This window comes from Leptinotarsa decemlineata, unplaced genomic scaffold (genome assembly GCF_025532065.1).
Source record: "Leptinotarsa decemlineata unplaced genomic scaffold, Ldec_3_MD MMD2_tig00000035_RagTag_RagTag, whole genome shotgun sequence".
Classification (NCBI taxonomy): Eukaryota; Metazoa; Arthropoda; class Insecta; order Coleoptera; family Chrysomelidae; genus Leptinotarsa; species Leptinotarsa decemlineata.
Genome location: NW_027412540.1, coordinates 5,677,386 through 5,693,740, shown reverse-complemented (window position 1 = coordinate 5,693,740; position 16,355 = coordinate 5,677,386). Strand labels below are relative to the sequence as shown.

The window sequence follows — 16,355 nt, the reverse complement described above, 5'->3', positions numbered from 1 at the left end:
TTCGTCAGGAGCTTCAAAATGATGTGTCACAAGACCCCCTTTTCCATTAAATGTTTTTCTCCCAGATGGCGCCCAGTCGCCATCTTGAAAGTTTCATCTGTCAATTTCACTTCAGATTAAAGCATGCATGCATTAATTTCATTATCCCAAATTTCAATTTTTTTGAGTTTATTTATTCAAAAAATAAAAGGGGGAGGGGACATTTAAGAAATGCACTGTCTAAATTAATAATTTGAATTATATAACTTTTGTACCTTCTGAAAATTTTACTCAAATTTACGTGTAAACCAAATACCAATTTGAACATCAGGAAACGATGTGATTGAAATGGACATGTTACATGAAAAATTCCAGAGTTAACGCATCAACTGAATGGTGGGGTTCCACCATTAGAAAATTGATTTTTAATGAGATGAAAATATTCAGTTCTATTTATTCTTTCAAAAAATGTTTCAAATTTTTTAATCTATTCATTTCCAAGCATTCCAGAAGATTGGGTTTCAAAATTTTCTCTTTCAAATGTATCAGATCATAGTCGTGACTGAACTCATGCTCCTCTGCCAAATTGTGGTTTGCAAATGGTCTTCACATTCAAGAAACTACTTCTATGTTCTGTTATCCTTTGGAAAAAGGTTCTCCTCGTTCGACCAATATAAACTTTTGGGCATGAACCACAAATCAACTAATATACTCCTGATCTACCCGACTCTTAAAGTTTTGTCTTTATCGCTATCAATAAATTTGTTTCAATTATCATTTGTCCTGTGAGCCACGTCGACGTCTTTCTTTTTAAAAAAAGAGAGGTTGATAATTAAAAAACGTGACTTGATCATAATAATGAAACCAGTATGATTTTCACACAAATGTTGCTATTGAAAACACCACATACCTACCAGATATGTGTGTAATACTGTAAATGATCTGAACTCGTAAAGAATCTCCATTGATCGTTCTCGAAATCAGAATAAGGTGATACGATGGACGAATGCGTAATCGTAGCCGGCCGTCAAGTTAGCATTACGGTTTTTCTTCCGAATGCCCACAGGTAGAATTGGAGGAATTTATTATTTACTTCTTGTTTCTTAGGCGAACTTCTTTCTCCCTCAGGTGAAGCGACAATCGCGTTTGCTTTCGGAGAGCGAGTCTCGGAGCCGACCGCGTACGTCGTTATTTCTCGGTTTTCGGTCATGGCATGCTGTTCTCTCGTTTGTCAGTTCATGCTCGCGGTTTGGCGTTTGCGGTACGCTTCAGTCCCGTTGGATGGTTTCATTGAAACGATTTTTTTTCGCATTTCGAACCGAATTTCGCGTGATTATTAAACGAGCCAACGCGATTTTTAACTTCTCGACTACACTGTATCAACGACCGACGAAATAGTGTTCAGTTTTTATGTCTGCATAACAAAATAGTTCGAATAGGAGTTGTGTGTGGTTTTTTCTCATCGTACGGTCGGCGGATTTTTGATTTTTTCTCAATTCTACGTTGCTATAAACAACTTTGATGGTCTGAAACTCTTTGTGTGATGTAGATTTTCTAAAAGACAGAGCGCTATGGAATTTTTATGTAATGTGAACATGGGACCACCTTCATGTTTCTGAAGTCTCTTCAATGTATGTATATTCGTGGGTGTTTCAAATATGTAGTTTGTTTTCACTGGCTTAGCCGACTGAATTTCGTTACAGACTCCCAACGTGCATACTCATTTCACTTGTAGACCTATTTATATTCCGTCGAAATCGAGAACCTGTTCCTTTCTGTTTATCGGTGAATTGTTTGTTTGCACAATAGTTTGTTCATTAACAGTTTTAGAGTACACTAAGACACATGAAACATAGATGAATATTAAAATATTTCTCTTATTGGAATTTACCTAAAATGATGTGATGGGTCTGTTCTATAGAATGAATTTTACTTTTTTTATTTGTTTTCATTTACCTGGTACTAATGATGAAGGCATATTAAAATTGTATTATTCCTTTGCAAATGAACCTGTATTTAAGAAGGCGATCTGCTTATCTTTTAGCATCTGTCATCTGCCAGTTCATTCAACATACCTGCTGACCTGCTGCTTGCTAATTATAGATAATTGATTTTGAGACGAGGTATCTATTTATTGTCTGGAGTAAATCATTTTCGATAAATAAACTGTTTAATTTTAACCATGAGATTAACCATGTTTGTATCTAAACATCCATCACAAAACTCTCTTAATTTTTAGGTCATTTGAATCTTTTCAGTGGCAATTCTCATAATTACCGTCATTGCAGGATACAAGATTATATGGGATTTGAATTAGTAAAATTTTAAAATTCATAGATTTAGCTTTCAGCGGTTTAGGTGTTTAGTTTTATTGTTCTAACCAGTAACAATGTCAACTTCACATCCAACTGGTTTATGTCATCATTGAGTCTCCTATAGGGTTTTATAATAACGTGCTTCATTCCGTTGGAATTGCATTGCAAGTTTGATTAAGGTGATGAAGAAATTGTTCATACCCATATATGATACGTTCAAATGAACGTGACTTTCAAATTTTAATTGATAAAAAGATTATTTCTGAACGGAGAAAAATTTTACCGTCATATCAGGAAAATATTACAACTGAAAAATATGATAGTAGACGATAGTTTTGAATATAATAAATGAATTACTTAGATGTATTTTACACTCTAACTACTTACATGAAAGTAATTATTCATTTATTCATTGGTATAAACGGGTTAACCTCTGTATTTATTATATTACATGTTTTTATCAACAAAGTAATAACCAAACTTTTTAACACTAATCTAAAAACTAACTTCTCAGCAAACTCAATTTTCCTACCATATGTTTGTTAGTTTGTTAGTTTGTTACTGTAAGTTTGAATGTTTCCAAAGAATTGAGAAAGAAATTCGGACCTGACTCATTGACCTCACTCAGAACGCTTGATAATGGAGTATATCCATAGTTTAAGTGTACATTTTCCATGTTTTGAATTTACCATATTTTGAATTTACCAAACTGAGTGATTTGGGAGAATGAAATTGCCTTGATGATATCTTGTAAAGGAACAGCAAATCCACCTGAATACGCCCATTTTCTAATGAGGTCAAATAAAGTAGAGATTGAGTTTCATTGAAGTTGTAATCACCCACTTGCAGAACCATTTTAAAAGCAACATATCTGAAAAATTCATTTTGAACCCTTTCCAGTCAACATTTGTAAGAAGACTAAGTAAGATGGATGGCACCACACTATAGCGATACTATTTCAAATTCGACTGTTTCAACGAAAAAAATAATTTTTAAAATATTAACAGAGAACTTGTTACCAATCTTAGATATACAACGTAAAAATTTGAGATATTTTGGTATGACTCTATCAATATGAGAAAATGTAATAATAATATCTAATAAATGATTTCACTGAAAGGTTACTCAATAGGTACAAGAGATACTAACCTAACCTAACAAATGGCAGAATTCAACATCTGCCCATGATAAATCAAGGCAGATATTGCTCTTCCAATATTTGTGGTAGTCCTGTAATATTTCGCCTTTAAGTACTGAAAATGTTTAATTAATTTTCTATCTTTTTTAAAAATTTATCGAACTAATAAAATATTTAGATAACATGAAAAAGAACGTGTTTCACAAATGTTTGGTTTCAGATATTCTATTTCAAAATTAAGTACGCTTGTCTAACAAGGAAATAATTTGAATACTAAAAATACTTTGGATAAATGCTATATTTTAATTTCTTACATAAAAATGAATACTTATTTATTAAATCATTATTTGTGTTTGTCATGAAGTACTTCTCGTTCATTGTCTATCTTTGGCGTCAAAAACTTGACGCCAAATGAAACGTTTAGATAACACGAAAAGAAACTTGCCTCACCTATTAGATTAATTAGATATAGTAATTTGATTTTTCCGTTTTATTTGACAAGTCAAAGGAGTCGATACTCAACCAAAAAGAGAAGTAATATGTTACTTAGGTGTTTATTCGAATTCTTATCAAAAGAGATACATAATTACCTCATTTAAAAAATTCTTCAAAATGTAATATAACAGCTCCTTCTAGTAAACGATATCTGAGAAATACAAATCTCTTTGCTTGCGACTTCTCTGTATTTGAAAGGAATGAAAACGTATATTAAATGGAGGGAACATGAACTCCCTTTTGAGACCGAAATTTCTTGATTGGAAAAAACTATTTCAGTCTTTGGAATCTGAAACACACCTTTTGAACAATAATCTTAGTCGCATTTTTTTCATGAAAGAAATAGGTACTCCAGCATTAAGAAAACATTGCAGGTCTAGAATCAACAATTTAATAGTTTTTGAATCCATGCAGCAATTTGTTTTTGGAGATAATCGTTAATACCTACTATCGAAAATATAATATATTTTTCAAATACTCTTTTCTCTAATATAAAAACGTAAAACTATTAATATTTAATATTCTATTGTCTTATTATTCCTCAGAGTGTAGGTGAATGTTCAGGTCTGTCTTGATGGGAGCCAACTTTCCCCCACAATGTAACATAAGTGCACTGTAATATCTGAATGTATACCTGCTTGCCTAGCGTAGTGTATAACTGATAGTACAAACATGCCGGTCCACACACATAAGTACGTCCCATATAGACGAGGAGATTTCAATAAAAAACATTCACGGTACCGGAAAATGTAACAACCCCTACAAGAGTCCGATGATAAAATGTTTTCGTTCGTGCCTTTTGGGATAAAGTATGTATTAATTTTGGAAAGTGATTGTGAAACGGAATCCATTTCATTAGCAGTGGCTGTATCCGAAGAGGTTTGATATATCTGCACTGGTATATTTTACATCTCAATATTTTTCTTAGGCCCTTAGGTATTAGATGAGAAAATATAAAAATGACACAAAATGTATTTCGAGTATTTCTCTTCCAAAAAATCGAATATGAATACTTTAAAGAATAATCAAATCAGAATAAGAAGTCAGTTAACGGCACAATCGACACGTTGAAAATGGGAGTATTCCACTCAATTTTTTCAAGTACCTACTCTTTTCTTGGTTGAGTTTACCAACTTCAATATAATTAATTAAATCTCAAGTTTTCTCTGCTTGATTTCCAAAGACACTTTTTCAGATTCTATTAGGTTCTTTCAAAATTTTTGTCCGTTTATATGGCATGTGTTTTATAGCTCCATATCTCAATAAGTATTTATTCTATTGATCTATAGAGAAATTATCGCCTCTCTTCAGCTTATTACTATATGATGTCGTTAAACGATTTTTGGCCAAATTTTTTCTACAAATTCAGATTGAACCAAAGCGCTGCTGGAACAGCTTGAAAAATTAACCAGACATTTGACAATGATAGTGTTAATGTCCCGAAGTGGTCGACCTGCAGTCATCTAGGACGAGGGTTTGAAGACCCTGATGGAGACTGGACCATCACAAACGGTGTGTGGGATGAGGAAAGAACTGGTCGTTAGCTTCCATGCGGTTTTTGGTGATTCAAAAAGCTCGAAGAATGGGTACTCCTCGATATTAACGATCGACAGAAATTAGCAACGGGGCCGAACCATCATAGCAGAGTCATATTGTGAGGAAATCGACGAAATGTACCGAAAATTGCGTCACTAGCAGCCGGCACTGGCCAGCAGAAGAGGTCCGATCCTGCTCCATGATAACATCCTTCCGCACGTTTCACAAATCACCGTCCGAAAATTAAACTTATTTCGAAGTTCTGCCTCACCAACCACCATCTTTTCTAGCACTTCGATAACTTTCTCATCTTCGCCAATCAGGACCAGGCAAAAACGATATTCGTCGACTTTACCGAATCACACAATTTTTTACTGACGAAGTTATTCATTTGTGTACGTTGGCAAAAGTGCATTGATTCAAATGTCGCTTATTTCGACGAAATTGAATAACTATTCATTGAGATGTTACAGTTTAAAATAGACCCATGAAAACGGACAAAACTTTTGGAATAACCTAATAATAAAATTTCATGATATAAACTATACTTGAACTAGTATTAAATGATAATTTGTGTTGAATAAACATGACATAATATAGGCAATAATACGAAACATTGTGATATGCATTCATAAAGAAACTAAGTTCAGAAACATTGAAATTTGATTAAAAATTTTTATCGACCTTTTTTGGGTATTTTCACCTTCCAAAATCTGAAAAATGTGAAAATTATGATGGAAAACTTTATACAAGTGTAGAAAGGGCAAACTTTTTAGTTTACCGCGATAAGTTACTGCGTAAAATCAAAGTATTTTTCACAAAGAAAAATGTTCCATATAGCAGTAACTTGTATTCAACAATTTTGCCTATCAAAAAAAAATGCTAAGAAATAATACAATACTTATCTTAACGTTTAGGAGGCCAACATCTACCTCTGTCTTCAGAACTGATTAAAAGATCAGTGTGAAAGCAGCCACGAGTTCTAGCCATGGATTTGTCGATGCGAAGCGGGAGATCCGATAATCAGCGGCTCCCAAAATACGGAACAAATTAATGGCCAGCCATGAATTTACTGAACAACCTGAAATGTATGTGATTGAAAACAAGTATAACAATAAATCCTCCATATCAAAAATTGTCGAGAATATCAAGTCATTAGAAATTGTTGGAATATATACATATGAGTTTAAAGAAAATCCATGATTCATCAAATCCATAACTTATTGAAATATTTCGTGGATGGAGATTTTTTTGGAAATGCATTCAGCATACAGAATAAGACCCTTATGCCAAAATATTTTGTCGGGCAGAAAATCAACCCCCACCCCGAATTAAATAATTTTCAAAGAAAGATCCATAACTCTTTCAAATATTGTTTGAATTGGGATTTATTTCTTTGAATGTATTCATTTCAGCGCACTCGAAAAGACCCCTATGTCAAAATATTTTGTCGGGCAGAAAATCAACCCCCACCCCGAATTAAATGATTTTCAAAGAAAAATCCATACTTCTTTCAAATATTGTTTGAATTGGGATTTATTTCTTTGAATGTATTCATTTCAGCGCACTCGAAAAGACCCCTATGTCAAAATATTTTGTCGGGCAGAAAATCAACCCCCACCCCGAATTAAATGATTTTCAAAGGAAAATCCATAACTCTTTCAAATATTGTTTGAATTGGGATTTATTTCTTTGAATGTATTCATTTCAGCGCACTCGAAAAGACCCCTATGTCAAAATATTTTGTCGGGCAGAAAATCAACCCCCACCCCGAATTAAATGATTTTCAAAGAAAAATCCATAACTCTTTCAAATATTGTTTGAATTGGGATTTATTTCTTTGAATGTATTCATTTCAGCGCACTCGAAAAGAACCCTATGTCAAAATATTTTGTCGGGCAGAAAATCAACCCCCACCCCGAATTAAATGATTTTCAAAGAAAAATCCATAACTCTTTCAAATATTGTTTGAATTGGGATTTATTTCTTTGAATGTATTCATTTCAGCGCACTCGAAAAGACCCCTATGTCAAAATATTTTGTCGGGCAGAAAATCAACCCCCACCCCGAATTAAATAATTTTCAAAGAAAAATCCATAACTCTTTCAAATATTGTTTGAATTGGGATTTATTTCTTTGAATGTATTCATTTCAGCGCACTCGAAAAGACCCCTATGTCAAAATATTTTGTCGGGCAGAAAATCAACCCCCACCCCGAATTAAATGATTTTCAAAGAAAAATCCATAACTCTTTCAAATATTGTTTGAATTGGGATTTATTTCTTTGAATGTATTCATTTCAGCGCACTCGAAAAGACCCCTATGTCAAAATATTTTGTCGGGCAGAAAATCAACCCCCACCCCGAATTAAATAATTTTCAAAGAAAAATCCATAACTCTTTCAAATATTGTTTGAATTGGGATTTATTTCTTTGAATGTATTCATTTCAGCGCACTCGAAAAGACCCCTATGTCAAAATATTTTGTCGGGCAGAAAATCAACCCCCACCCCGAATTAAATGATTTTCAAAGAAAAATCCATAACTCTTTCAAATATTGTTTGAATTGGGATTTATTTCTTTGAATGTATTCATTTCAGCGCACTCGAAAAGACCCCTATGTCAAAATATTTTGTCGGGCAGAAAATCAACCCCCACCCCGAATTAAATGATTTTCAAAGAAAAATCCATAACTCTTTCAAATATTGTTTGAATTGGGATTTATTTCTTTGAATGTATTCATTTCAGCGCACTCGAAAAGACCCCTATGTCAAAATATTTTGTCGGGCAGAAAATCAACCCCCACCCCGAATTAAATAATTTTCAAAGAAAAATCCATAACTCTTTCAAATATTGTTTGAATTGGGATTTATTTCTTTGTAAAAATACATAACAAAACATTCAAGTTTTGGACGATACAAGAAAGTCACATAGGAATTAAAAGACTCCGATCACGATAAATCAAACCAATTTGATCTATATTTGATGACAGAAGAAGAAAAACAATGTTTAATATGTGGAAAATTTTTCAAAATACGAGGATTGAAAATCCACATGCGAAAAGTGCATTCTAAATCAATCGATACTACAAGTTCCTATAAAAATTCCAATCCCGATAATGATTTCGAAGAAGAATTTGATCCTGGAAACAAAGAAGTTCCATTTCATATCCATTTATCTAATTTGAGAATAAATATACATATTATTAAACGTATTCTGAAGGCTGTAAGGTTACTCTCTGCAATTACCCTCACAAAATTAATTAACGAATGTGTATCCAGGAATTCCTTCACTGCTTGGAAAAATTTGCTCATGTTTGCTTATAAAAGTTTTAGTATTCAGAGAACTAAAGATAATCGAAACATTTCAATCACAACAATAGTGAAGAAAAATTTGAATAGTTTCAATAATAACATTACTATATCGACTAATTGATATGCCAAAATTTCGAATAAACATACAAATTATAATGACATCCTCAAAAAACAAGTACTCTCGAAAGTTTCTGACGGTGATATAACAGCAGCTGTTAGATTTCTCTGTTCTACTGATAGTCCTGCTGAATTTGATGCTGCAACATTGGAAAAATTACGAAGTAAACATCCTGCTTCTAAAAGATTATACAATTCTGGACAAAACACAACTTCTCATAGTCCTCTGGAAGTCTACGCTTGTAGATGTTCTCAGAGCAGTGAGATCTTTTCGCAACGGTTCTTGTGGAGGTCTTGATTCATTGCGACCGTCCCATATTCAAGATATGCCAAGCTATAGTTCCGGTAGTTGTGGCGAACATCTTTTGAATTCTTTAACGAACCTTTCTAATATGCTTCTTTCTGGAAATGTCAATCAAGACATACGTCCTATTTTATATGGTGCTTCTTTATGTGCGTTAAAGAAAAATACTGGCGGTCTACGTCCTATAGCTGTTGGAAATTTTTATCGACGTTTAGTAGCGAAACTTGCTTGTTTCAATTTACGAGAAAGTCTTGGAAATCTATTTCGTCCCCAACAATTTGGATTCGAAACAAATGGTGGTGCGAGGCAGTAGCCCATGCTGCCCGATGTTATATTAATCAAAACCCTAACCCAGTTGAAAAAGTTTTTCTGAAACTTGATTTTAAGAATGCATTCAATACTATAGACAGAAATTTCATGTTACATTCGGTGGCTAACGTCATACCAGACATATATCCTTTTATTGAACAATGTTACAGTCTTTCTTAATATTTGGTAACGAAATTATAATGTCCGAACAAGGAGTACACCAGGGAGATCCACTTGGACCACTATTGTTCTGTCTTTCTATTCATCATATTATAACTAAAATATCCACTGAATTCAACGGCTGGTATCTGGATGATGGTTCAATTGGTGACAAAGCAAATGTGGTATTAGAAAATTTTCGTTACACAATAAGTCATTCGAAAGACCTGGGACTTGAACTAAATTTCGAGAAATGCGAACTCATTTTTCTGGATAAACAGGACCCTAACATCATCGATCAATTTAACCTAATAGCTCCTGGTATACGAGTGATTGAAAAACCCAATTGGTTTCTTCTTGGTGTCCCATTATCTGATGATGCCTTAAAATTTTGTTTGCAAGAAAAATTACAATCACTTCGTTTCATGTCAGGACGTTTACCTATTTTACCAATACATGTCGCATTCCATTTATTGAAAAATTCATTAGCCATTCCAAAATTATCGTATATTTTGAGGTGCAGCCCTACTTGGCATGACGAACAGGGATTACAAAATATCGATGACGAATTAAGAAGGATGCTGGAACTCATTACTAATAACCGTATCGAAGACAAAACTTGGTTACAGGCATCACTTCCAGTTTCTAGAGGAGGATTAGGAATTCGTTCAGCCACTTCACTCGCTCTGCCATCATTTCTGTCCTCATTTTGCAGTGTTTCCGATCTGATAGAAATTATCTTACAATACCCAAAGCCAATATCTGATTGTGTTTTTGATCGGGGAAAATCTCGTTGGGAATCTAGAACTGGCCAAACAATGAAAATTGAAGACATGAAAAACCAGAGGGCATGGAATAAACCATTACTAGATCAAGCAACTAGTATTTTACTGAAGACAGCTTCTGACACTTCAAAAAATAAGGCTCGTCTTCTCGCAGTAACTGTGCAAGAATCTGGTGCTTGGTTGAATGCTGTTCCTGTAGCATCACTTGGGACTCTATTGGATGACGACTCTTTCAGACTTGCCATCGGATTTCGACTTGGTACACCACTGTGTGTTCAACCCATTTGTAAATGTGGTGCATTTGTGGATGAATCAGGTACTCATGGGTTGAGCTGTCGTTTTAGCGCTGGTCGTTTATCTCGCCATTATGCAATTAATGATCTAATCAAAAGGGCTTTAACTTCAGCAAAAATTCCTGCGATTTTAGAACCCATAGGCACAAGTCGAGACGATGGAAAACGGCCGGATGGTATGACACTTGTTCCATGGAAAAATGGTAAATCTGTTGTTTGGGACTTGTGTAGATACATTAGCAACTTGCCATCTTCCTGCTACTTCTGCGAAAGCCGGTGCTGCTGCTTCTTTAGGAGAAAGTTCCAAACTACGGAAATATCAGAATTTGGGAAATAATTATATCTTTTGCCCAATAGCTTATGAAACGTTTGGTGTTTTTGGCTCTGAAGCCTTATCTTTCATCAACGAAATTGGAAAAAAGGTAACCGATGAAACCCTCGAATCAAGAGCCACATCTTTTCTCATTCAGAAAATTAGTGTAGCCATCCAAAGAGGAAATGCAGCTTCGTTTTTCGGTACTCTCCCTGATTCCAAAAAACTTGATGAAATTTACTTTCCTGAAAACCAATTTCATAAAGAAAAGAGGTAATAAGAAACCATTTTATGAAATTAAAATAGAAGCAAATGGAAAGAATACTTTCTCTCAGCAAAATTCTCAAATGGGTTTCAAAGATATTTCGGATTGTTCAGTGATAAATTCTTCAGTCAAAACCTTTGGGTTAAATGATTTAAAAAATATTGGTAACACCTGTTTCATGAACAGCGTAATTCAATGTTTATCAAATACGAAATGGTTATTGGACGCTGAAATGAATACACTTCAAGGAAAAAATTCCCTTCCGAAAAAGAATCGAAAGAGGTATGGATTTTTCTTTAAAAATTATTTAATTCGAGGTGGGGCTTGATTTTCTGCCCGACAAAATATTTTGACATAGGAGTCTTTTCAAGTGCGCTGAAATGGATACATTCAAAGAAAAAAATACCAATTCAAACAATATTTGAAAGAATTATGGATTTTTCTTTGAAAATTATTTTATTCGGAGTGGGGGTCGATTTTCTGCCCGACAAAATATTTTGACATAGGGTTCTTTTTAAGTACGCTAAAATGAATACATTCATAGAGAAAATAACAAATTCAAACAGTATTTTAAAGAGTTATGGGTTTTTTTCAGAAAATTATTTTATTCGGGGTGGGGGTTGATTTTCTGCCCGACAAAATATTTTGACATAGGGGTCTGTTTAAGTACGCTAAAATGAATACATTCAATGAAAAAAATCCCAATTCAAACAATATTTGAAAGAATTATGGATTTTTCTTTGAAAATTATTTTATTCGGAGTGGGGGTCGATTTTCTGCCCGACAAAATATTTTGACATAGGGTTTTTTTAAGTACGCTGAAATGAATACATTCATAGAGAAAATAACAAATTCAAACAGTATTTCAAAGAGTTATGGGTTTTTTTCAGAAAATTATTTTATTCGGGGTGGGGGTTGATTTTCTGCCCGACAAAATATTTTGGCATATGGGTCTTCTCAAGTACGCTAAAATCAATACATTCACAGAAAAAAATCGCAATCCAAACAATATTTGAAAGAGTTATGGATTTTTCTTTGAAAATTATTTAATTCGGGGTGGGGGTTGATTTTCTGCCCGACAAAATATTTTGACATAGGAGTCTTTTCAAGTACGCTGAAATGGATACATTCAAAGAAAAAAATCCCAATTCAAATAATATTTGAAAGAGTTATGGATTTTTCTTTGAAAATAATTTTATTCGGGGTGGGGGTTGATTTTCTGCCCGACAAAATATTTTGACATACGCTGAATACGCTGAAATGAATACATTCAAAGAAAAAAATCCCAATTCAAACAATATTTGAAAGAAGTATGGATTTTTCTTTGAAAATTATTTTATTCGGAGTGGGGGTCGACTTTCTGCCCGACAAAATATTTTGACATAGGATTCTTTTTAAGTACGCTAAAATGAATACATTCAAAGAAAAAAATCCCAATTCAAACAATATTTGAAAGAATTATGGATTTTTCTTTGAAAATTATTTTATTCGGAGTGGGGGTCGATTTTCTGCCCGACAAAATATTTTGACATAGGGTTTTTTTTAAGTACGCTGAAATGAATACATTCATAGAGAAAATAACAAATTCAAACAGTATTTCAAAGAGTTATGGGTTTTTTTCAGAAAATTATTTTATTCGGGGTGGGGGTTGATTTTCTTCCCGACAAAATATTTTGGCATATGGGTCTTCTCAAGTACGCTAAAATCAATACATTCACAGAAAAAAATCGCAATCCAAACAATATTTGAAAGAGTTATGGATTTTTCTTTGAAAATTATTTAATTCGGGGTGGGGGTTGATTTTCTGCCCGACAAAATATTTTGACATAGGGGTCTGTTTAAGTACGCTAAAATGAATACATTCAATGAAAAAAATCCCAATTCAAACAATATTTGAAAGAATTATGGATTTTTCTTTGAAAATTATTTTATTCGGAGTGGGGGTCGATTTTCTTCCCGACAAAATATTTTGACATAGGGGTCTGTTTAAGTACGCTAAAATGAATACATTCAATGAAAAAAATCCCAATTCAAACAATATTTGAAAGAGTTATGGATTTTTCTTTGAAAATTATTTAATTCGGGGTGGGGGTTGATTTTCTGCCCGACAAAATATTTTGACATAGGGGTCTGTTTAAGTACGCTAAAATGAATAAATTCAAAGAAAAAAATCCTAATTCAAACAATATTTGAAAGAGTTATGGATTTTTCTTTGAAAATTATTTTATTCGGGGTGGGGGTTGATTTTCTGCCCGACAAAATATTTTGACATAGGGGTCTGTTTAAGTACGCTAAAATGAATACATTCAATGAAAAAAATCCCAATTCAAACAATATTTGAAAGAATTATGGATTTTTCTTTGAAAATTATTTTATTCGGAGTGGGGGTCGATTTTCTTCCCGACAAAATATTTTGACATAGGGGTCTGTTTAAGTACGCTAAAATGAATACATTCAATGAAAAAAATCCCAATTCAAACAATATTTGAAAGAGTTATGGATTTTTCTTTGAAAATTATTTAATTCGGGGTGGGGGTTGATTTTCTGCCCGACAAAATATTTTGACATAGGGGTCTTTTCGAGTGCGCTGAAATGGATACATTCAAATAAAAAAATCCCAATTCAAAGAATATTTGAAAGAGTTATGGATTTATCTTTGAAAATTATTTAATTCGGGGTGGGGGTTGATTCTCTGCCCGACAAAATATTTTGGCATAAGGGTCTTATTCTGTATGCTGAATTGGATGCATTTTCAAAAAAATCTCCATCCACGAAATATTTTAATAAGTTATGGATTTGATGAATCATGGATTTTCTTTAAACTCATATGTATATATTCCAACAATTTCTAATGACTTGATATTCTCGACAATTTTTGATATGGAGGATTTATTGTTATACTTGTTTTCAATCACATACATTTCAGGTTGTTCAGTAAATTCATGGCTGGCCATTAATTTGTTCCGTATTTTGGGAGCCGCTGATTATCGGATCTCCCGCTTCGCATCGACAAATCCATGGCTAGAACTCGTGGCTGCTTTCACACTGATGATTAAAAGCATAGTCACTGTTAGGAAGATTTACCGCGGGGTGTAGAAATGCAATAATTTAGTATGCTGTTTCCCGAACTAAGACCAAACTTAAATCATACTCATCAATTCGTGTTGACGAACTGCTTTTATAGTATGTACAAATATATCATTCAGTGTACATCTCAATAAGCTTATTTTTCACCCCACATTATACTAAATGGATCTGTCATAAAGATTACCCATAAATAGTCTCTGATGAGGAAATCACAGGTTATATCTTTCTTTCATTTCTATTTTATTTCCAGTCTGTATTGCGTTGAGACTGATCCAGTTACTTGGATGGATGTATTTTATGGTTGATGTACAAATGAAATAAAATGAAATTAATGAAAATTTTCGAATGGTGTTTTTATACATACTAGTACAGGTTTAAGTGAATTTATCGTTTTTATTGATTTTAATATTTCAAAATCAAATATGTACGTAGATATTTTTACGTTTGTGATCTATGGCTGAGTAGAGGTTCATTTGTTACCTTTGATACGAATTAAATATTATATCACTTTTTTAATAATCTTTCGAAACATATGGGTAACTATATAAAAAATTATCTAGTGTTTCCATAAGTTTCATGAGTCACTTTAAAAATTGAAACCAAATTGATCTACCACTGAAATTTTCAGATTTGACACATATGAGACGTAGAACTTTGTTGTAATCTGATATGTCACCAACTATAAGAGATTTCTTGTTCTTACGATTTTTTGATACATTTATCTCAGAGGAAATCAACATTTGAAAATGTTATCCGAGTTACATAGTTACATGTTGGAAATCTACAAACTAATTCGTTCGATTTAGGGGCAAAATTTGTCAAAATCCATAGTTACTTAAATAATGAAATATTATTTGTGTTGGAGTTACTTGGCACTTTTTTATTGAAAGTTGGGTAATTTTGTTACAGAAAACAAACTTTTTCTAGACCACTTACGAGATTCTCTTTAGATTTTAAAAATGTGTACCTTATATTTTATTATTCAAAACCAATTCCACACTACATAGATATTACCAAATTTAACGGAGATATTGTGAATTTCTCTAATTCAACATAACATTCACCGTCGGTATTGTTGGTCTTTTAACTTCAACATTTAAGTTAGACATAGCCATGATTCAAATTTCATTTTAGGTTTCTGTGTTGTTTTTGTTTGCGGATTTAGTACATCCGATCAATCATTGGAATGATTCAGGTTCCTTGATTATTCCTTTGAACTAGTTTTTTTTTATATAGTTCAATTTGAATATTTGCGTAAACGTTAAAATAAGTTATCTTCTCTTAAGAATTAGGTGCCTAAAAGCACATGCTTTGTAAGCATTGCACAAGCATTGTAAAAAAGGTAAGATCATCTGATTATTTAAATTAGGAAAAACTGACGCGGAAAGTTTATTCCTTCACAATGGTATTTTTTCTAGAAATAATTTAGCAGCCTAGGGTCTGGTCTGAAGTGAGTGGGTCTATTCGACTTTTCAACAACTGCAACTCGAAAAGGTTTATTGTGGCTTGCGGCAGAGCTTTATATTCCCGAGAAGGAATTGAAACTTTATGAACAGTAAAAGTTGGCGAGGTGTGTAAAATTGTGTTAATTCAAAACCGAGTTTGAAACAGTGTTTTTCTGAAAAACAACCTTTGCAACAGCAATGCGACTGTACCAAAGTATATTGCTATATAATTTGACCTCTAACAAACTGATTCTGTTGCCAGTGGAACTGTGTTCTCCAATATTATTTTGCCACATTTCAGTATATAGAGAAAACTGATATGCGTTGGGTTTTATTAGCATTCAATATTCTTTGGTTACTGACGTGATGGTGCCTTGCCGGCGGCTATGTTCTTTGGCAGCGATATATTATATTTCCAAAAAAGGTCGTTATGTACAGTAGAAAACGGTTTGAAGAAAATATTCTTTGCTGAGAAACACCAACCTGCATGTAGCCGAGGAAA

General features: G+C 33.3%; 1 protein-coding gene across 3 annotated transcripts in view; it reads left to right on the top strand.

Moving 5' to 3' along the window:
* The window catches only part of LOC111504188 (uncharacterized), a 442,392-nt gene that overhangs the window by 294,399 nt on the left and 131,638 nt on the right, over positions 1-16,355 (top strand). The window contains exon 1 of one of the 3 annotated variants that reach the window (XM_023158689.2): positions 1,185-1,610. The exons of the other annotated variants lie outside the window; for them this stretch is intronic. Coding sequence (XP_023014457.1) covers positions 1,589-1,610 — 22 coding nt within the window. The 5' untranslated portion in view covers positions 1,185-1,588. Of the gene's footprint in view, positions 1-1,184; positions 1,611-16,355 lie in introns of those variants that run through there. 3 annotated transcript variants of the gene reach the window in all.